Source organism: Bradysia coprophila, unplaced genomic scaffold (assembly GCF_014529535.1).
Source record: "Bradysia coprophila strain Holo2 unplaced genomic scaffold, BU_Bcop_v1 contig_94, whole genome shotgun sequence".
Classification (NCBI taxonomy): Eukaryota; Metazoa; Arthropoda; class Insecta; order Diptera; family Sciaridae; genus Bradysia; species Bradysia coprophila.
In genome coordinates this window covers 5,436,919-5,460,119 of record NW_023504022.1, presented here as the reverse complement: position 1 = coordinate 5,460,119, position 23,201 = coordinate 5,436,919, and the positions used below count along the sequence as shown (strand labels likewise).

General features: G+C 38.3%; 1 protein-coding gene, 4 non-coding genes and 1 pseudogene across 5 annotated transcripts; 4 read left to right on the top strand and 2 right to left on the bottom strand.

The window, feature by feature from the left end:
* Positions 1 to 1,467: 1,467 nt before the first annotated feature.
* LOC119085505 (aminopeptidase N-like) lies at positions 1,468 to 11,414 on the bottom strand. Its single transcript, XM_037195919.1, has 18 exons — positions 10,773 to 11,414; positions 10,447 to 10,704; positions 10,339 to 10,383; positions 10,135 to 10,269; positions 10,019 to 10,067; positions 9,797 to 9,953; positions 9,640 to 9,721; positions 8,338 to 9,574; positions 8,130 to 8,276; positions 5,059 to 5,684; positions 4,724 to 4,981; positions 4,613 to 4,660; positions 4,441 to 4,557; positions 4,317 to 4,383; positions 3,521 to 3,677; positions 3,377 to 3,458; positions 2,065 to 3,319; positions 1,468 to 1,632 (listed from the first exon to the last, which is right to left on the bottom strand). Exons 1-18 carry the CDS (start codon positions 11,363 to 11,365, stop codon positions 1,483 to 1,485), a joined length of 5,463 nt encoding a protein of 1,820 aa, XP_037051814.1. The 5' UTR covers positions 11,366 to 11,414; the 3' UTR covers positions 1,468 to 1,482.
* Positions 11,415 to 11,436: 22 nt separating this feature from the next.
* On the top strand, positions 11,437 to 18,508 carry LOC119085504 (annotated as a pseudogene).
* Positions 15,761 to 15,834, top strand: Trnav-aac. The gene has a single exon. It is a non-coding gene; the product is annotated as a tRNA-Val (tRNA).
* Positions 18,509 to 20,297: 1,789 nt separating the features above from the next.
* On the top strand, positions 20,298 to 20,370 carry Trnav-cac. The gene has a single exon. It is a non-coding gene; the product is annotated as a tRNA-Val (tRNA).
* A 157-nt stretch (positions 20,371 to 20,527) lies between these two features.
* Positions 20,528 to 20,600, top strand: Trnav-uac. The gene has a single exon. It is a non-coding gene; the product is annotated as a tRNA-Val (tRNA).
* A 752-nt stretch (positions 20,601 to 21,352) lies between these two features.
* Trnav-uac lies at positions 21,353 to 21,425 on the bottom strand. The gene has a single exon. It is a non-coding gene; the product is annotated as a tRNA-Val (tRNA).
* Between the last annotated feature and the right edge of the window lie 1,776 nt (positions 21,426 to 23,201).

Here is a 23,201-nt window from a genome sequence, read left to right as displayed (position 1 = left end):
TTTCGACGAAATTCGAAAATTTAACGAAAATAGAAAATTTGACGAAATTCTGAAATTTGACGAAATTTAACGAAAATCGAAAATTTGACGAAAATCGAAAATTTGACGAAATTCGAAAATTCGACGAAATTCGAAAATTCGACGAAATTCGAAAATTTGACGAAAATCGAAAATTTAACGAAAATTTGACGAAATTCGAAAATTCGACGAAAATCGAAAATTTGACGAAAATCGAAAATTTGACGAAATTCGAAAATTTAACGAAAATCGAAAATTTGACGAAATTTGAAAATTTGACGAAATTCGAAAATTTGACGAAGAAAGTAATTCTCTATCTGCCACCATTCAAGAAATATCTCCAAAACCCCAATTGACCCACCCATTTCCAACTTTCGACATTTTTCGCAAATGCCCTTCTTTTCTACTCGTAAAACTCTGAGACTTTGCCGAAGAAAGTAACTCTCTATCTTTCATAACCCAAAAAAATATTTATCCTTTCATCCTACGCTCGAGTAGCTCAAAATTTGGTCACTCTAATCACTCTAGCTCAAACGAATCTGCCCTGATTTTTTAACTTTTTGTTCGAATCGTGTTACGAATACCTTTCGTTTGATGGGTCGCACGCCTCTGTAGGTTTCAATACAGCTAAGCTACAGCCGAAAACGCGTTCCCGACCCTCGAAAACCACACTCAGAAACCACTTCGAGGCCAATAAAACAAAATTCTGGTTTTTCCTGAGGTAATGGCGTATCACATTTTCATTTTTATGCCCACCCTGAGGTTCCTGCAAAATTTCATGGAGATTGGCTGACTAGTTTCCGAGATCGACCGTCGATAGATAGATAGAAACATACAGAGTAAGTTGAAAGATTTTGATTGTTTGGGAAAAGTCAATTTGGTGTATTTTGTATGAAAAGTGACCAATTTCAAAACGATGTATCTCCGGTAATTTTAAAGCTACATAGTCAAGTGATAGCTCGTTTTGCTCGTATTTGAAGCGCGAATAAGATAGAATAGGATTTGTGGTGATACAGGCCAAAGGAAAGAAACTTAAATTCTCGCCTAGTTGCCGCGTCTCAAAAAATTTTCTTCGTTCTTTTTTTGGAAGTTAGACTGCGTCAAGTCCTCCGCTAACGCTCCGGACATGATTAGTTCACAGAGGGAAAAAAAGGGTTGGAAATTTCATTTCGAGTGTGTTGTCGCTACTCTCTGGCAACAAGTCACCCAATAAAAGGAAATTTTCAACTTTTTTTCCCGAGTTCAACACAACGTTTTTCCCAAAGGTGGCTACCGAAGCTTCAGCTGAGGTGAGAAAATAACTATTTTCTCGCCTGTGTTGTAAAAAAACAATTTTTTTACCAACAAGCGGAACTAATTTTATTGTTATCTGGGAATAGGGACATCAAACAATCTATCATTTTATTGTTACAGCTACATTGCTGTAAAGGTTTAGTGGAAATTGAAAATTCTCAAGCGATAAATTCAAACAAAATTTTCCATCAGCCAATTATTAACTAGTACTCCATCGGTCTCCAGCCACCGTACGGAATTCGCAACCAGATTCATATTGTAGTCAATTTCATCTTGGGTGATGTAACCAGCATCACGGAGAGTATTTTGATAAAGGACATACTGGAAATGTAGAAAATTAATGATCCGATCAAACAATATAACAGAGATGCAACGCGTTCAGGATCCCAATTTGGAATTATGGGATAAAAAACTACCTGGAGAATGACGTCACTTTTATACAAATAATTGTGTCAGTTGGTATTAAAAGTCGGTCTATTACATCTGTCAAAGTGACGTTTTAAACGTCAAACCAAAAATTTATAGCCAAATAATTACAAAATCGTTTATTTTTCTATAAGTCTGTCCCACTGATAGAATTGAAGAAAAATAGGCGACTTCTTAACTATTTGGCAGAAAAATTTTGGTTTGACGTTTAGAACGTCACTTTGACAGATGACATAGACCGACTTTTGATCCCAACTGTCACAATTACGTCATCTTCCAGTGATCATCTTCCATGATTGAAAATAGGGACCCAGTTGGAAAACGTACACGTTCTATGTGTTCAGCGTTACTGATCAAGCGCGAAAATTTTTGAACGAAATATGATCCGAACCTTCGACTCGTTTCAGCCGCATTTTCAATCAGAAACGTAAGCGAAACATCAATACCCAAATTTCCGGCATTATCCAAAATTGAATCGATGACGGCATACTGTTCGTATCTGCTGTACTCGAAATTATGTGAATTTGTCGAATCGATTGACGATCGGATGTACTCGGTTAATAAATGTCGCGACATTGTACATCCCAACCAGCCAATAATTTCTAATCTTGGCGCATATTCTCCCAAATCCAATAATCGCAAGCCATTCCACACAAAGAAATAGTCGGCTCGAGTGGCACTTCGAAGTGATGCACATTTTAACACCGGTCGGACATTCTGGTGAAAATCGTCACCGGATTCTATTAGACGACGGAGCTGTCTGTTTGCATCGCTTCGGCAATGTACTGATCCCATACGACATGCCAGCTCAACGATGGCTGTCCTGGCGTATTTTCGTAAAATCGGTTCGCCCGGAATATCTACCACCCCAACGGAATCATAAATCGTTTCGGTTAGACTACGGACGAAGTCTGTCCATATCGGGTAGTTTTGATGTCCTTTGAAATTCAGATTTACGAAGTAAATTGTGTAGAGAGCTGGACTCCAACTGACAAAATTCGAATCGAATTCCAACACACGCAACAAGTCCAATACGGATGTAAGGGCCAAACGATTGCTCCGATAAAATTCGAAAGCGTCGTCCATCAGTTGAGCTACGTTTGTTGTGTGGAATTCAGAAGCGTTTCGTAGAATTGCGTCGGAGATGAGTTTGTAATTCCTTTCGTCGTACATAATTCGGTAATAGCCAGCAGCTCGCTTGCTGACTAATAAATAGTCATCAGCACTCAAAGAATCTACAGTTATTTCCCATGAACTGCTGTTCTGCGAAATCCATCCTTCGACTCGTGTATTTTCGAAGCCAGGATTATTGGGAGTGGCTAAATTGTATGGTATCCACCAGGTTGTGTTTGCAGGATTCGCTGGTTGAGTTCCATAATACCTTGCTTGCCGCAGTGTTACTTGACTGGCTTTGTCGTCGTAATTCCGATCGACCGTTACGACTGGAATTCCTGCTTGTCTAGTCCATGATATCATTATTGTCCGAACGTCAACAGTGTCAGGAATAATACTTTCTGTTTCGGATCTAACTGCATCGTCTAGTGCGTCAAAGAGTTCTTCTTCGGCTGCGTTGGAGTACGCACTGAAAATTCGACAATGAAAGAAATCAATTCGGAATGAATATCCGGCCGCATAATACTTGTCTTCCAGGTACGAACGCACCGCTCTCATGAAAGTCTCCTCTCCAAACATAAACCAAAACATTCTCAATACTGCTGCACCTACAGTTAAAATTTCGACTGAAATTATCCCATAAATTAAAATGCTCCGAGAAATGAGAGACCTTTGCTGTACGCTACTCTATTAAAATGTTCGTCGATATCATACGGACGTTCAACGTAGTACGTCATAGGCCGAGTATTTGTAGTTGCGTCAGCAAAGAACATTAATTGGGCCACCTCAACCACAAAATAGTCCATCATTTGCCAGTCTGGATGTACCTAGATTTGTGCAGAATAACATCTGGTGAGGTGAGGACGGACATTCCCACGCCTGACACGTTCCCCATCAAACCATTCAAACGAAACTCACGGTGACGGGAAAAATCTCCGAGTGTATTATCGTTGCAGCGGCGATAATATCGTTTCATGGACGATAATATCGTTGCTAGGACGATATTATTGTTTCAGAAAACGATATTATCGTCCGGAAAACGATATTATTGTCGTCTGATACGATAATATCGTATCAAAAACAATAATATCGTTTCAATCGGCGATAATATCGTTTCACGGGTGATATTATCACTGCAGCAACGATAATATTGTTGCATGAAACGATATTATCGTCGCAAAAACAATAATATCGTTTCAATCTGCGATAATATCGTTTCATGGGCGATAATATTGTTGCAGAAAACGATATTATCGTGCGGAAAACGATATTATTGTCGTCTAATACGATATTATTGTCGCTCGGACGATAATATCGTTTCATGTGCGATAATATTGTTGCACGGATGATAATATTGTTACAGAAAACGATAATATCGTCACAGCGACGATATTATCGTTTCAAAAACGATATTATCGTCCCCGACGATAATATACTCGGAGAATTTTCCCCAGCCCGAAACTCACCAAATCAACGCCCAAATATTCAAAAAAAGTAGCGAACCCCTCCTTCATCCATAGATAAGTGTACCACCTTAGAAAACGATGCACTCAATTACATCTTCGAGAGAAAAGAGAAAAATCATGTTACCGCGGAGTCACCAAGTTCCCAAACCAAGAATGGGAAATACTGTGTGAAAGTGTCCTCAGTGACCCTGTAGATCTCGTATAGTAGTCGGCTGCTTCATCAAAAAGTGTAGAAAATTCACTACAAAGAAGGCATTTCAAAGTCGCATGAAAGGCGAACAAAGAGAAGAATTTACTAGGATGCAATCAGGCCCCAATTCCCCTTGGCACCATCTACTGGAAAGCTATCAACGACAGTTTGGATTAGTAAACAAAATTCCGTTTATGACAATGCGTGTATGGCCTACCTCGGAACGGCCACATGATCCATTTTCGGCAGCGAGTACTCAATACCAATATAATCGGTTAATGCATCAATCAACAGCTCGCCAGCTTCTAACGGTAATGCCGTTGCATTGATTGCTGTCGACCGTGAAAATATGCGCTGTGGTACTGATCGAGGTGGTGTGCTCGTTACATTCAGGAAATCGGATACGTGAAATGCAACGAGATAAGTTGACATAAGTGGAGTGGTTTCGAAATGTGTGGTAACAGATCCATCGGGGCTATTCCATTGGTTAGAATAATTCATTTTCGTTTGTTTGAGTGTAAGACGTCCTAGCGCCAGATATATGTGACTCACTTCATGGTTTCCGAAAGTGCTGGCATATTTGAAATGGCAGAGTAAGAGGAGTCGTGAGTGATGCGAATGGTAAAATTGGATTTTAGCGATGGTTCGTCATAGCATGGAAATGCGCTGCGAGCAAAAGTTGCTTCGAATTGGGTAGAGGCAAACCAAACTCTTGCATTATTTACATTGTACGAACTGCGATAGAATCCACTGTAATCGTTCATCGTTCCCACATAATCGATATCGATGAAATATCTCATTCCCTCCGTCAAATTAACTCCGGTCATTGGTATGGTCAAGAATGTATAAGTTCTATTGTACGAGTAAGCTCCAATTGGTACTGGAACCTCACCGGCTGCAGTTACTACTCTGACGCTATCAACTTGTGCAACATTATGATGTATCCGAATGTAATCCGTGGAATCAACAGCCACTATTCCGATTCGTACGGAACCGAAAAATGTGGGATTGCCTTCGTGGATCCACGTTCTTATACTGAGATCGTAGGTTTCTGGCCGTGTATTATTTGGCAGTCGATATGTGGTAAAATTTTGACCAAATGTTGGTGTAACAAACACTGTTACAACCAGTGCTAGTAGGACTTGTAACATCTTGTTCCGATAAAGCGTTGAACTGAACTATTGCCGATTCGAATGGCATAGAGACTGTTTATATAACGTGAAGCAAAATGAAAACAAGATTAGCATTTTTATCATACGAAATGAAGAAATGTGCGATACGAGGGGCGAGGACACTTCAAAACACAAACCGAATTTCTAATTTGCTAGAAAATTTTCGGAACCTCTATGACACACAGAGTCGATGACAACAGTTAACAACGCTAACAATGGATAGTTTCTGAATCACAGTTCCATAACCAATCATTCATAAAAACTTTGAGAAAAAAACGCAAGAGCAATGTCAAGGTGTAATTCTCTTGCATTTATAACACTGTGAATGACCTAGACCTATGGTGTCCGTCACATCAAACATTATTATCGTTAAATTATCGTCTACCGATATAGACGGGGAATTGCAAGATAACCGAAATAGTATCTCGCACAAGTGCATTGTTTTTATGTTTATCATTTTCACGTATGTAAACGCTCTACTATCTCCATATATACTAAATTTCGGTTTCAACGTTTTCCACCACTCATACACTTCGTCTGGCATAGTGCCGAACTAAGCGAGTGTGAGTGCTGAACTGAATTTGTTCATAAGACCATCCTACCAAAATGTATGTTGAAATAAATGAGGTAAAAGATTCGATAACTAGTGAAACAATGTTTGCCATCCTCAGACATGTGTTAGAAAGGCTCACCTATGATTCGATTACGTTTGATAAGTAACAAAATGTAACAAATTTCCTTGACAAAGTAATACCTCAGAATGAACTAATAATAATTATTATGTCCGGAGCGATAGTGGAGGACTTGACGCAGTCTTACTTCCAAAAAAAGAACGAATTCTACTTTCGCCAAAATGTCCAAAATCGTAACCAAATTATTTTTTTCTCACTTGAAATACAAAGATAATGAGCTTGCTATCACACGCCTCCCAAAGTGCTCGGGAACCGAATCGAATTTCGTTAAATTTTTGATTTCCGTCAAATTTTTGATTTTCGTCAAATTTTCGATTTTCGTCAAATTTTCAATTTTCGTCAAATTTTCAATTTTCGTCAAGTTTTCAATTTTCGTCAAATTTTCAATTTTCGTCAAATTTTCAATTTTCGTCAAATTTTCAATTTTCGTCAAATTTTCAATTTTCGTCAAATTTTCAATTTCGACAAATTTTCAATTTTTGTTAAATTAAATTTACGCCCAATTAGTTCAAACAAGCTGGCTTAGTTTAGTTTTCCTCATCATCTGCCAAATAATTTTTACCAAAAAAATTTGACTAAAAACAACGAAAATTTTACCTAATTTTCGCAAAGTGGCACATGTTTAGGAACAGACCTACAAGAAAATTTAAGTGCGGTGCCACATGCAACGCAGATTTTTTTTGGTAAAATCTTCGTTGTTTTCAGTCGATTTTTTGTTCCTCACTTGGAAGAAATGTCATTTAGCATTTAGAAAAATGTCAGGATTTGACTCGTTCCAAGTTAACGTCTTAATCTAATGAAGTAGTAGACCCGGTAATAATACTTGTCATATGCTTGCCGTAGGCTAAAATCGTGTCTATCATCAACGCACTTCAACTTCAGCTTCTAATGACAGCTGTCAGATTACTATTTTGTTTGATAGTACCACTCATGCTTGAAGTGCGTTGCTCTATTGCATGAATATAAAATTTACATACAGATTTTGTATAGCAGCTAAAACAGCTTCCGGAGGAATGTCTATTTCGCCTCTCTTTCTGATAATCAGATGTTTCTGAAAACGCAGTGGTAACGGTAACGGTAACGCATAGAAAAGCATACATCGCGACTCAGAATCAATGTTTTGTCAATCGACATTCCTCCGGAAGTTCTGAAGCGGATTTTTTTCGACGTGAGGACGTCTATTATATAGGCTAGAGATCTTAAACATTCCGACAAAGCGATGTCCTTAATGTACGACTAGTACACTCATAATGTTAAGAAAGATCAGTAAATTTCGGTAAAATGTTTCTCAAAACTGTGTCACGTATTCCATTCCACTATTAACCGTTCCAAAGGGGAAATGCAACATTTTGTACATCAGTCGGACAATGACCAATCTTATCTCATGAATACACTTGTCTTGTATCAACGACTACAGTGCTAACAATGTTCGCGTTGAAAATAACAAAGATTAGACAACAAAATCGAACGAAATCTGATTGTTCCATTTTTATAGAGCTGAAGTATGTATACGCACATCAGCCGATTGGAAACGTGGATAATGTACATAATAGGTCGCTACTAGTACAGATATGAAGGTATAAATGTGAATAGATATGTAACAAAACCAAAATTAGATTTTCTCTGATTGAGTTGCGTAGATAAAACGGATCTTATGCTGGGAAATATGGAAAATGAAAATGTCTTCGAAGAAAGGGCTCATTCTTTTGTTACTTTTTTTTATTTAAACAATTTGTTCAAGGTAAAACATCGAAATTTAAGCAAAATTTTCTGCGAGCCAAGTATTGATCTCCTCGCCTTGTTCGTTTAACCAGCTAACGGACCTTTCAATTACTTCCCTATTAAACTCGACTTCATCCGGCTCTATCAGGCCGGCATCGATTAAAATGTCTTGGAAAACGTTAAACTAAAAGTAAAACAAAAGTGAAAATCGTCTCATTCCAACGACGTTAATGTTGAGAACTTACGCGTTCGATGTGCTCGGCATTGCTAATATAATACGCTAGATTTTGCACAAACCATGAACCGAAGATCTCGATAGTTTCTTCGTAGTTGTCGATGAAGAATTCGAGTGTCAGACCAATACCCAAATTTCCACCATTTTGCAGTACGGCATTGATGACGGTGTACTGTTCGAATTCGCTGTAAATTGACAAATTGTACGCAGATCTAACGAATTCGTTCAACAATGGTCTGGACGTTGTACATCCCAACATGTCAATGATTTCGTAACGTGAAATAAAATCGTCTTCCGGCAGCGTTTGCAAGAGATTCCACATGGTGTTGAACTCAGTGCGAGAGGCGCTTCTCATCGATGCGCATCGAAGAACTTGCCTTATGTTGTGATGGAAATCTTCATTCAGTTCGATGTGTCGGCGTAACAGTCTGGCTGCATCACTTCGACAGTGTACGGATCCCATTTCGCATGCGAGATGAACAATATTCTCGCGGGCAGATTTGTTCAAAATTGGTTCATCTGGAATGTCGTCAAGGCCGACCGCATCGTATAGTTCCTCGCTGAGCGAACGGATAAAATCGGCCCACACATCATAATTGCGATTGCCTCGATTATTTCTGTTGATGAAGTAGATTAAGTTCAGAGCTGGACTCCAGCTAACGAAGTCGGACCGGAACTCTAGTACCCGCAACAAATCCAATACCGCTGACAAAGACATCTGATCGGTTTCATAAAATTCATTAGCATCGCCAATCAATTGTGCAATGTTCGTCGAATGGAATTGAGAACTGTTCCGTAGGATTGCATCGGAGATTAGTCGATAATTTCGGTCGTCGTATCGGATTCGGTAGTAGCCAGCAGCTTGTTTGTTGATCAATAAGTAATCATCGGCATCGAGATTATCGACAGTTATTTCCACCGATGGTGTATTGGGTATCCATCTTTCGACACGCGTATTTTCAAAGTCTGGATTGTCTGGAGTTATGACATTGAATGGCACCCACCATGTCTGGTTGGCCGGATTTTGTGGTGGATAACTGTAGTACCTTTGTTGCGACAATGTTACTTGATTCGTTCGATCGTCATAATTCCGTTCGACTGTAATAATGGGGAATCCAGGTTGCCGGGTCCATGAGGCCATAATTGTTGAAACATTTGCTCCATCAGGAAGAATCACTTCGTCATCCAACCAAACTGCGATTGCAATTGCATCGAACAAATCATCTTCATCTGCATCAGAGAAAGCACTAGGATCGAGAAACAAAGTTTTTGAGAGCCAGTAACATTAGTGCGTTAATCGACAAGGTCATACTTGCTCCTCAAGTACGAAATTACTCCGTCCATAAACGTTTCTTCACCGAACACATGCCAGAACATTCTAATTACAGCTGCAGCTACACGCCGAAATTAAAGGATTATTGTCGTCGCAGTAATATCGCACACGAATGGAATGTTATCGGTAAGCAAACCTTTGTTGTAAGCAATGCTGTTGAAGTGGAAATCGATCTCGATCGGATGCTCCACGTAATGGGTCATGGGTTGGGTGAATTCGTTAGAGTCGATGCGGAATACAAATTGATTGTTATCAACGACAAAATAGTCCCTCATTTGCCATTCGGGATGAATCTAATTGAAACCATTTAGTCGATTGTGTCCCGATTTTCTGTCGAATTGAAATTGTAACAACTCACCAAGTCAACGCCCAAATATTCAAAGAAAGTGGCGAAACCTTCCTTCATCCTGGAATCGTTCGGTTTGAAAATTCATTACTCGAATTCGAAATGCGAAAATTAGATCGATTAATCACCATAAAAACGTCCACCAGCTGGGCGTAACTAGGTTTCCGAACCATTGATGAGCCAGTTCGTGTGAAATCGTTAGGACTGCGTACATACGTCTCGTATGGAAGTCAGAAGAAGCATTGTAAAGAGCATAGAATTCGCTACGGAAAAGTTATTAGAAATTAGGAAACTGAAGCGACTTTAACAGCTACATCCACAGTTATATTTACGCATATGTAGCCATTCCCCAATTCTCCATTGCACCAGACGGGAAACTACAACGGAAAGTCTGTGAGCGAATTTCAATCGAGACTCAAACCCGACTATCATTATTATACCCCGGCACTGCGATTTGATCCATTTTTGGCAACGCGAAATCGATATCCACGTAATCCTCAATAGCTTCTAGCAATTGTTCACCCGCATCTAAGGCTTCCACTGCGTTGCCAATTGCGTCTGATCTTGAGAAAAAACGTTGTGGTGTCCGTCTAGGCGGTGTAGTCGTAATGTGAGGGAATGCTGATACATGGAACGCGACAAGGTAAGTCGACATAGGTGGAGTTGTCTCGAAGAGCGTAGTGGCAGAACCATCACCACTATTTTGTGAGATAAATTTCCATTGCAAAGTGATCCTTCGAGTTTACATTGAAAGTTTTAAACTTACTTTTGTGTGACGGACACAACAGGCATGTTAGATATGGCTGAATAATCGGACGTGTGGGTCATACGAATAGTAAAATTGGATTTTATCTGAAGCTCGTCATAGCAGGGAAAAGCGGAACGAGCATACGTTGGTTCGAATTGGGTAGAAGCGAAAAATATCCACGTATCGTTCACGACATATGACGAGCGATAAAATCCACTAAACGAATTCATGAATCCAACGTAGTCAATGTCGATGAAATATCTCGTTCCTTGCGTTAAATTGCTGCCAGCAATAGGAATGGTCAAGAAATGGTACTCTGGATTGTACGATACTTCACCGATTGCAATGGGTTGCTCATTGGTGGACAGAACCGAAACACTTTGAAGTTGTTGAACACTGTGATGCAATCTGATGAAGTCAGTTGATTCTGTGGCTAGAATTCCGATTCGAACGGATCCGGTGAAGGTGCTATTATTCTCATTGATCCATGTTCTTATGCTGAGGTCGTAAGTTTCTGGTATGGTGTTGTTTGGCAACCGGTATGTAGGAAAGGCCTGTGCGAGAGTTTTAGTAACCAGAAGTGTTACTATGACGAATAAAAACCGAAGCATCTTACAGCAGCAAGATGTTACACTCGACTAAGCCTTGAGATTGGTGGCGACGTCTTATATAATTTTGCTACATGAGGTAATTAAAAGAAGAAAAAAACCAAACGAGATAGCGGAGTGTATCGAAAAGAACCCAATCTGATATAAGATTAGCCTGTGTATAAGGAGGGTCTAATCTTGAAATTCATTGAAATACATTACATTACGTCACACTACCTATTCAGGTAGTGATAAGTCGGTTACCGTTCTCGTTGACGCCTAAATGAAATCAGATTAACTGTTTCATTCTGCTGGCTAGTTGCTTCGAGTCCGTATCCCAGTCTGATTCATTACGAACATCCTTAAGTGTATATTGTCACATCAACACGGAACTTTATCTGAGTTTCCAGAGATACGAGGTTTTTCCAGTTTTTCCATACAGGTATACCATGTTTGATGTCTGTTTACGCGTTGAGTTGATAGCGGTGATTGTAGGTAATTTGCAAGTATTTATTTCTTACTTGTTGATTCTTCGGTGAAATTCGGTTGGTTTGAGACACGGCAGAGTAAAAGTAACAGGGTTACTTTTACTCTGCCGTGTTTGAGTGCAAATTTCATTTTAAATCCGATTTATTCGTTAGAACTTCAAGAACATTTTCTTTTAAGACTTCGTGTCAATAAAAAATCGATTCCAAGGCAGCAGAAGCGATCACAACTCGATCAGCGCAAAAACGTGAAATTCAGCGCTAGCTCATCTTTGGTTGATGGTATGCCCCTTTCTCAAGTCGAGGCCTGAAAACAAATTGTGCCTTGAATTCTAGCGCACAACTTTGCGTTTGGATATATGCATTTTCGTATCCATTTATCGACATATTGTCCAGCATATAATAATGAAAGAATAGCTCAGGCAGCTTGTGTACAGTTAAAATCAACGGATTTATTTTTTAGTGACTGTCGATTTGGGTCATTCAGGGTCAACGGACAACGAAAATGTGAATCGTACTCAGGCGACCCACGAATCTTGATGCTTGACATGTCTTCCTACTTTTTTGCGCTAAAATACTTTCAACTGATCAATAAAAAAAAATCTTTTGCAGCTCACCGTGCATTTTCAGTTTGCACACCTTTTCATTTGCGCAGACAATTTCGTCAAGGCCTCCTTCACAAGGAGTTGTGAAACTTTATTTATTAGTGTTGATCCATCATCATGGGTACAAACTTGAATTATATATAGGGCCACCGCCTTTGCCCGGGATTACTCTATTTCACGTAAGGTGCCGAAAATCAGAGAAAAAATATTTCAATGGTACTTTACATAACAAGGACAAAAAGACGAAAAGTAGAATTTTCGTGTGGATTTTGTTGATACGAGGCGTAGCCGAGGTCAATAAACACACGAAATAGTAATTTATGACACAAGTTGCGGAGAGAGGTTGTTTTCGTCACTAGATGTGAACCACATCGTGTGACGAAAACTACCTCGTTTTGCAACGTCTTGCATACAACGTTTTCTGAAACCAGCTGCGAAAAGTGAACTTTCGAAATGCAATCTCACCACAAACTTGTTTACAACAAAATTCGTAAATTTTTGAATTTCTTTATCACATCAGCACCCAGTAAGTTGACTTTGCTGTGTATGATACCACCTCTCGTAAGAGTCACTTGACATCAATGCTGTTGCTGAACGCAACTCAGTGATGGTAAAGCTTAGAGTAATCATATCTAGAGTGGTATTTCGCAGGGTTCTGAAAGAACAGGTTAGGACACCCACGAGGGCGGCTGACACACAAATTTTGACAAATAGATGCTATTTATTGAACATACTCATTACAGATTGCTTGAAATGTCAACTTGAAGAAAAAAAATAGTTTTTATCAGGTTGACATTTCAAACAATCTGTATTGAATATGTTCAATAAATAGCATCTATTTGTCAAAATTTGTGTGTCACCGCCTTCGTGATCAACTCAGATGTGTCTTAACCTGTTCTTTCAGAACCTTAGTATTTCGTAGGTAAATTATTTCCCCAACATCAGTTTGTATAAGATGAATATTTCGTACGATTTTTTCGTAGAATTTTACACCAACACATGTATCCAGTATCGCGAATGTAAATTTTTGTTTTTATTTAATATTTGGGACAATTTATCTTTAATTTACTGTGAAAATATTTTGCAGACGCTTTTTTTCGAGAGTGGCTTATATTACGAGAAGAAAAAACTTCTCAACTTTCAAGTGTTTTCTATGAATCGCACCAATTTTGCCCACCAATTCTCACACTATCAAATATTTCGTTTTTCATGTCGAAGACACAAACATTATTATCAGCCGATATAAGTCCGATTGAAAAACTAATTACCTTGCCAGACTCCTGAGATCACAAGCTACACACTGGCATTTTGTTTGATCGAAATCCGTCGCGTAAAAAATTTCATTTTTCTAAATAAGGCAGTTGTCAAACTCATCCGACTTATACTCGATATACTGGATATACTCAGAATATACGCAATATACTCAGTATAAATAAAATGAACGGAATTACCCTAATGGTTTGATCATGGTTTGCTATTGCTTAGTTAACTGTTCTCTCAAAATTCAATGTTGACTCCTGAGATCACAAGCTACACAATGGCATTTTGTTTGATCGAAATCCATCGCGTAAAAAATTTCATTTTTCTGAATGTGGCGGTTGTCAAACTCATGCGACTTATACTCGATATACGGAATATGCGAAGATATACTCGATATACTCAGCATATTTAAAAATGAAAGGAAGAGCCCTACAGTCAAAGACAGTCAATTTTCAGCATAAATTTGCTTCAGCTGTTTTTCAGCTGATCCACACATACAATCAAAACTGGTTTTCCTTGTTCATACGGTTGAAGGTGCTACACGCACGCGCATGATAGTGGTAAAACCGTATAAAGACGTTGTGATTGTTTGTATGGATCAGCTGAAAAACAGCTGAAGCTAATTTATGCTGAAAATTGACTGCCTTTGACTGTATTGTATATAGTTGAATTTTGTGCAGCTCAGTAAATAATCGTAGAATTAATGGTTATTTGTGTACCTGTTTTGGAACAACGAAGTGAGGCTTACAAGCGAAAGTGCCTTAAATCAACCGTCCCAAACAGGTGCACATGTAAGTTTTCATGCAGAGGGCTGGAAACCCGAGAAAATTCGAAAAATTGCCCTCATTTTCGGCCCCGAAGCATGAAAAATAATTGATCGATGGTGTCTTGCGTGCTGTGTGTGTGATCAAAATTTATTGTTGTGGTTTTAACGTTACCGAACGCTAATGTGACAAAATGTGTTACATACTTGGTCAAATAAGTGATATTTTTTCTTGTTTGAATGAATGCGCTCGTATTTATACTCAAGTGAAATATTCCACTCGTTCCTCCTTCGGCACTCGTTCCAACTTTCACACTCAGGTATATACTATGTACTATCTCACACATTCAAACTCGTGCAATCATGACTCACTTACTTGACCAAGTATGTAACATACTATTAATCATAGAAGCTTTTCAAGTAATCATTCGCAGTCATCGTGTAAATAAAAAAATTCAGTAAATAAGTAAATATCGCGTTTTGTATAAATTCGGACAGTTTTGGTGAAAATTTGGTTTGGTTTTTTTGAGTAATGTAGTTGGTGAATCAGTGCCATCAATTCGGTTCGGTTGAGTTGAAATTCTTAAAACGATGCTAATGGTTCAGCAGATTATATTAACTTGGCTGCACATTAGTGATGAAATGTAGTTACTTGTTAGTTACATGTAGTTACGTCTTTGTAGCTTGTACAAAAAAAAATCAACAAAAAATATTCAGACGTGCCATTGAACTCTGAGTTTACAAATTTTTTGGTCACTTTTTGGAGAAAAAAGTTGTTCCACGAAATGTTGGTATTTAATCAGGCTTTGAAGGAAAAAAAGAAATTTTGAAGAAACAAAAAGTTGTCATATTTGGTTGACTTTTAGTTTTTTCATATAAACCGCTTTTTCGACCGGAGAAGCGATTTTCCATTTTCCAGAAAAAAATTGTTTCCACAGTTTTTCATACTCAATGACATGAGATAAAAAAAAATCCGAAACACTTAAAGCGAGCGAACCGACTTTTTCCGTCAAAAGGGACTGGACTACCTGATGAATTATTTTGCGAATTATTTCATAATTTTATGTTTCGAAATCATGCAAAGCAAAACAGATTAAATGCTCGCGTACTTTCATACTCTAATATAGAGTGTTATTTAAAGCATGAAAGTATACTCACAGTTCGGTACACATTCGTATTTCCACACCATCAACAACACATCCTCTTCATGGTATAAGTAGTCCGCAATTATGCATTTGGGTATAAACTATACATTGACATGTACCTATTTGCAATGCGCTGACTCTTAATGCTGGCGAAATCATCAGTTTCCGTAGTGTAGTCGGTTATCACGTCTGCCTAACACGCAGAAGGGCCCCGGTTCGAGCCCGGGCGGAAACAGTTTTTTGTTTTTTTGGTTTTTTATTTATTAAAAAAACTTTTTTGAGTCACAGAAATCATTTTCGGTTCAAATGCATTCTGGACGATTTCTTTTAACACAAAATGTTCGATGTCAATGTATGTCATCATGCCTGCCTAACACGCAGTGGGGCAGGTCTTGCAGTGGTGGTAGAACAACAAATCACAACTTGCGAGTCTGCAAACACATCATTGGAAATTTGAATGTGTGCCGGTCTTCTGGCAGCAATGGCAGCGTTGACGGCAACAATGAGCGTTCCGTCCATGAAAAAGAAAATTATTAGCTTACCCAAATTTCAAGAACTTAAAAAAAAACTGTCAACCAACCAGGTATATAACGCAAAAATTTCGTGAAACTAGGAAAACTAAATTCTGCATAAAATTACTCCATTGGAGTAATACTCCAATCATGTATCCACTCCAATATTATCCATCTCACGAACTTAGCCTATAAACGGACCCTGACTTTCAGTCAATTGAATAATTTTCGCCATTTTAGAGTCAATTTACCCGAGCCCTAATTTGTTTTATGACAGCCATAGTGGCCTTTCAAAAACTCGAAATATATTGAATTAAAACGCTCACCAACTAACAGTATCTATTAGCACTGGTGAACAATCTATCACTTAGATTTGAGAATTATTGATAGAAAATAAGTAATTATCCGTTTATTTTAAGAACTGATAGGCACAATGGTCAGAAAATAAAGAAAATATGTTAGAGTTTGGAGTTGCCAGATTTAAATTTTAGTTTTAAAAATGTCAGAGAGTCAACGACGATCAGCATAAGACGCGAAAGTTTTAAAATTAATGTCGAATGGCAAAACGTCCATACGAAGATGTTTCGCGTGTAATTTCATAACAGTTGTGAATGAACCGAAAGAACTAAAGCCGAATCCCAACAAAAATCTCTTCGAGAAAAGTGTGACGCAGACGCAGTCTATGAAATACAATTTCTAAAATGAATGATATCGCTAGAGTTGACGCTTTCAGCTTCGTTTCGCAAAAATTAAATTTTACGCCCAATTAGTTCAAACAAGCTGGCTTAGTTTTTCTCATCATCTGCCAAATAATTTTTACCAAAAATTACTGGAAACAGCCAAAATTTTGCCAAAAAAGTCTGCGTCGTTATTATCTACGATTCCGATTGGAACCCTCAGATAGATTTACAGGCAATGGACCGGGCACATCGAATCGGTCAAAAGAAGCAGGTGCAGGTGTTCCGGTTAATTACAGAGAATACGATTGAAGAGAAGATTATCGAACGAGCGGAAATTAAGCTACGTTTGGACAAAATGGTCATACAGCAAGGTGGTCGGTTGACTGACTCTAAAACAAATACTTTGCAAAAGAATCACTTGCTGAACATCATTCGGTTTGGAGCGGATGCCATTTTTGCGGCTAAAGATGCGGACACTATATTAGAATGCGACATTGAAGCATTACTGAAAATGGGCGAAGATAGAACTGCAGAACAGAAACAAGCGTTGGACAAACTGGGTGAAAATTCGCTGCGAAATTTTACACTAGACGCACCGTCCTCCGTGTATCAATTCGAAGGTGAAAACTACCGTGAAGAACCGCCGAAACGGCAACGAAAGGTGGCGAATTATGTCATCGATTCCATATTCAAGTATGTTGGAAATACGGAACAAAAGGCACCGAAACAGCCGAACGTTGCAGATTATCAGTGCTATCCACGACGGTTGTTTGATATTTTAGAACAGGAGATTCGTTGTTACCGTAATGCGATGCTGTACACCGTTCCGTTGAAACCAGAGCTAGGAGCAAATGCATCGAAGGTACAACGTGAAGAGCAGAAAAAAATTGATGAAGTCCAACCGCTGACCGAAGAAGAATTGGCCGAAAAGGAGCTCTTGCTATCTCAGGGTAATATTTTGCCAAACAATTTCACATTCACATTGGCTTTAACTCGCTTGTCCGTAGGCCTTTCAAATTGGTCCAAACGAGACTTTTCGCAGTTTGTCAAAATGAATGAACGGTTCGGCCGGGACGACATAAGAAACATTTCAAAAAGCATCGACGGTAAAACGCCTGAAGAAGTCGTTCAGTATAGTGTCGTGTTCTGGCAACGTTGCAAAGAAATACAAGACATAGACCGGTTTATGTCGAAAATTGAACGGGGCGAAGCGAAAATTCAAATGAAGGTGTTGCTCAGACGGGCTCTGGACACTAAAATGGCTTCATATCGCGCACCGTTTCATCAGTTACAAATTTCGTACGGAAACCGCAAGGGCAAACATTTCACCGAAGACGACGATCGTTTTTGCTGTGTATGCTGCACCTTTTGGGGTTTGACAAAGAGAATGTGTACGATGAGCTGCGAGTGGCTGTTCGGTAAGTCATGACGGTACACCGAGATTTCAATTGGTAGAATAGTGAAAGTAATGCATTGCCATTTCAGATCGGCACCTCAATTTCGCTTTAATTGGTTCCTGAAAGGACGCACAGCAATGGAGCTGCAGCGTCGTTGTAGTACATTAATATCGCTGGTCGAACGTGAATATCGGGAGCAAGAAGACAATGATCGTCGTGACAAAAAGAAAAAATCAACAAAACCAACATCGTCCGGCATTCTGCCGGACACCAAAGTGTCACCAAAGAGAAAGGCTACCAGTGTGGAAAGGTGGAAGTGAGAGTAAGCAAGTGAAATTTATGGAGGATTTTTAATCTTGTTTTTTCTTTGTCATTGAGTGATGAGTGATTTTGTGTTCATTCAATTTGAGGATTTTTAAGACGCATAATGACGTTCCAGTTGGGTTTTATTGTTTTAAACCATTGAGTTAAGATTTCTCCTCAAAACTTAAATAAATATAGATTTCTTATTTGACATTGCAGTATGTCGTCTCGGGGTCTCCCTTCGCTTTAAAGCACACTAAAAATTTCGTACCGAATACATAGCTCCGGAATGTAGACGATCATGGACTTTTGGAAAAGTCGAAACCATTGACCTTATTCAAACCAAGCGACTCTAGAGCAGCGATACAAAATGGAACTGTGTCAGATAAAGCCCTTTTTTATTGAAAATTAATGGGATAAACTCTCTTGTTTTTTTTTAAAGAAAAAATGAAAATTCAGACCCAATATGAATTTGTGTAGCTGCTTGAGAGATGTTTTGATTTCATTGAATGTCCATCAATTTGTAAACGCTTCTGCATTTAATAGAATGAAGGTCCGCTCCTACTTCATGACTGTATTTAAAGGTTAAATGGAAATAATTTTTCAAACTGAACGAGGTATTCAAAATAGTGATCTGCATTAAAACCAGTCTGAAATGATCCTACACATTAAATTCGACTGTATTTGAGATTTATGGTGAAAAAGAAATTCAATGAAAAACCGGTATTACAGTGTCAGGTATTACCGAAAACCGGTATTGCCAAAAGCCTTCCGGTTTCGTTTCCCTAGTGTGTTCCCGCGTATCCAATAAAATGGCGATCTGCGTGACCTCCCCAGAGTATACAGCCTTGGTTCTGCCGAAGGAACAAGAACAAGAACGAATGTTGACCGTTTTATCGTTGTATATAAAACTCGAATAAAATTGATCTTAGCGAATCGTAAAATACTGAAAATTTGCGCCATCTATGGCTCGTCATTCGAAACGGAAAATACTTGAATTGTGACATAATATCCCTTCAGAACCCTTTGATTCTTCATAAGGAAAGAAATGTTGAATATGCATTCGAAATTCGAAAGATTTTATTTTTCCACAGTGGCTAGACAAACTTTGTTGTTGACCCTTATATCGAAATTCTATTTTGTTGAGGTGTTTAACTTCAACCAACAGGAAACTAAAAATATCTCTCACGAATGCACTGTGGATTAAATGATTTTGTATGCTTTAAGGCTAGAATTCGGAAGAAGTCTAACCAATAATGTTGGAAACTGTAAAATTTTGAATGAACTCCCAAACAGATCGCACTAAATATTTCCTCACAACAATATGCAAACAAAGCATTTCAAATATGACCTAAGACCTAATCAACCCAAACAATATAACAGCATCTGCTTTTTAACATAAATTGATCGTTCACTGTTGTTTCTGCAAAGTACATATAGCTCTACAAGTCGACACACTTTCATTCGAACAATAATAGAAAATGGGAAAATCAGACAAAAATTCTGTAATCTCTAAAGTAAAACCATGTCAATAAAAGCAATATTATTGATACAGTCCTTGTTTAGTGCATTCTCAATCTTCATTTTGGTTGTACAAATATTGGAATGGTTTGTTATACCATTCAGATGTATCGAAGTTCGTACGCCTCACACATTATATACATGTGTTAGTGTATCTACTCAAACTGAAGTCACTACGTCAACATGCGCGTTAAGTACTCAACGGATGACTGATTTGTACTTATACATACAATTTATTCAACTTTTCACAGGATATAATGCAATTTTAGCTTCAGGAATGCATCTGTTTCCGTAGTGTAGAGGTAATCACGTCTGCTTCACACGCAGAAGGTCCCCGGTTCGATCCCGGGCGGAAACAAACCTCTTTTTTCTTTTGTTTAGTCGAATAAGTGACGTGTTTTAGATTGTTGTGCGTCATTACTCGATGAAATTTACGTTCACTATGTGCACACAAATGTTTTTTTTTAAATACTTTTTGTAATTAATCGAGGCTGTGAATTTTGCAGCAGTCATGAGTTTTCGTTGTGTAGTGGTTATCACATCTGCTTTACACGCAGAAGGTCCCAGGTTCGATCCCTGGCGGAAACAGATCTTTTTTTGCGGCATTTTGAGACAATAAAATTGACCTGGAGTAATGATATTCTTATCGCTTTTGGCTTGATTCTTGATGTTCTATGAGAAAGGGACAGGTCGTGGTGCTCGTAGCAAAAGTATTTCGTTCGTTTGCTGAATAGAATATAAATGGAGATCTCCTGATACGACAGTTGAAGTGATCGTAGTGTATTCATATTATCTACAATGTACTGTCAACCCCAACCATTTCACTCAATTTTCATACAGATTTTTACGTTTATTTGCGATAATTTGCAAAGACTTTCAGTTCGCCTTGTTTAGTTCTCAAAATGAATGTCAGTCTCATTCCATTCGACTATGATATAGCCGTAGCGCCGATATTCACATCAAACCACCTTAGGAAGGTGATACGATAAAAATCTGATTTACTTTGAGAAGTATTTTCATGAAAGAAGAATCGAATGAAGGTATTTTATCGCACTATATGCCGATTGTGACAGTTGTGCATGTTATAATATGTCAAATTATGAATTACATGACTAATTGTACAATTATTTTTGGATCTACTTTTATGTTGTCCAAAGCGTCGGAGCTTGGGTACACTTTATTTTGTCTTTAATAAAACAACGATGCCGAAAAATAAATTCGGGACAAGGGATTCGGTCTTTTAAACATAACAGATCCCTTCCATGTTATGTAATAGTCACAACTTAAGTGCTGGGTTGTTGAAAAAAAATTCTGTCTTTCGAGATGAATAAAAAAAGATCTGTTTTCGCCCGGGATCGAACCGGGGACCTTCTGCGTGTAAAGCAGATGTGATAACCACTACACAACGAAAACTCATACTTTAGCGTTGTTTAAACGCAATGTCTTAAGTAAGTAAGTACTGAGTACAACAGAAATAGTACGGTAATTTATGTTGTATTTTACGGTGTGATAGAAAAATGGTATAGTCAGGTGGTACCACGTCTGACAATTTATAAAAAAAAAATATTTTTTTATTTTGAAACAAAATTAATTTCTTAAGGTTGCCTCAGAGTTATCCGTTTTCATTCCATTTTGTCTCCGTTTTGCCTCCGTGTATGTGACAGTTGTCATTTCAAACAATATACTCTGTTGTATGAAATGTAAACTGTCATGTCCACGGAGGCAAAACAGATGACTGTGAATTTAGACTTACTCAACACCTAACACGTGTAAGTTATGAATCCGAGAACCCATAGGTACTTTCAATCATGACCTATTCATTCCCGTTTTAAGTAACATTGGAATAGAATTAGTGGGAGGGAGATGATATTGCGTGTCTCGCACGCACCGTCAATTCCCATTTAATTTAAACCAAGAAGAGGAATTTTTCATAACCATCAACACAAAATACCAGTAAAATAAAGCGGTAATACACCCGCGGAATTTTGAAAACCGACACATTTTCTGTTTATGTGTTTTACTTGAGTTTCTCATTTCTCCATACAAAAATACATGCAAAATTCACAAAAAAACCAGTAGACAACGAAACAGAAAATGTGTCGGTTTTCAAAATTCCGCGGGTGTAGTTCGTGATCCTGATAATCTAGAGTTTTTTTCATGCTATCGATGCGAAAATCTTCATTTTGTCCACTATGAAACGTTGTGAAAATAGAGTTTGTTGTCATTCTGAGAGGCGCCATTTTCGATGAGAAAATGATCATTTTCTCACCTAAAATGGCTGAATACCAAAACACGCTATTTATTTTATTTTCTTGAAAGTATACTTGAAACTATACTTATACTTTGAACTCGTAACCCGAACCACGGATGCAACTTTTTCGACACGTTAAATTTTATGCAGTTCAGTAATGATACTTGTAACTGCAATGTGTGTGCAATGTCGTATAAACGCATTTTATCGCACTAGCGAGGAGTCTTTTAGTGTTACTAACGGTACACTACGATTTTCTTCTGTATTTATTCGGTTTTCCTCATTGCATAAAACATTGTATGCTACACGAACAATATGGAAGTATATTATCGCATACAATGTCTTAACAACCTAAACCTCGGCTTCGCCTCGGGTGTTTACGTTGTGTTTACCTCGGGAAGAAAAGTTGGAAATTGCATTTTCTCATGTGACCTATGGCACAAAGAACACCCTCGAGACGGAACTGAAACTTTTCCACTATATGTGCTTGAAAAACATGAAGCGACTAATCGACTGTTATCGGCAACAACGACCAAAATAAGCAATGAACTCCGAGCTAACGTGATCTTAGAGAATTTTTTGTCGAAATGAATAAAATAATTGACTTTGCAACAACCACTCCTTATACTGGCGATACTTCTATTGCCTTATACCTCGAAGATAAACAAATTTTGTCGCAGATATGTATGTAATGCATGTGTGCCACAAAATTGTCTCTTACCTGAAAATTCTATGCTTAGCCACAATGCGACGGGATAAAAATTGATCGCCCTTCTCTTATTTCACATTCAGTTTCGATTGCAGTCGAAGGAAATGCAAATTTTTCTTTAAAAGATTTCGTCGTTTCCACCGAATACATAAACAGCATTAATGGAATAACTGAGAGGCGATGCGTTAGACCAACGGATATACAGTTGTATATAAGTGCAACGCAACTT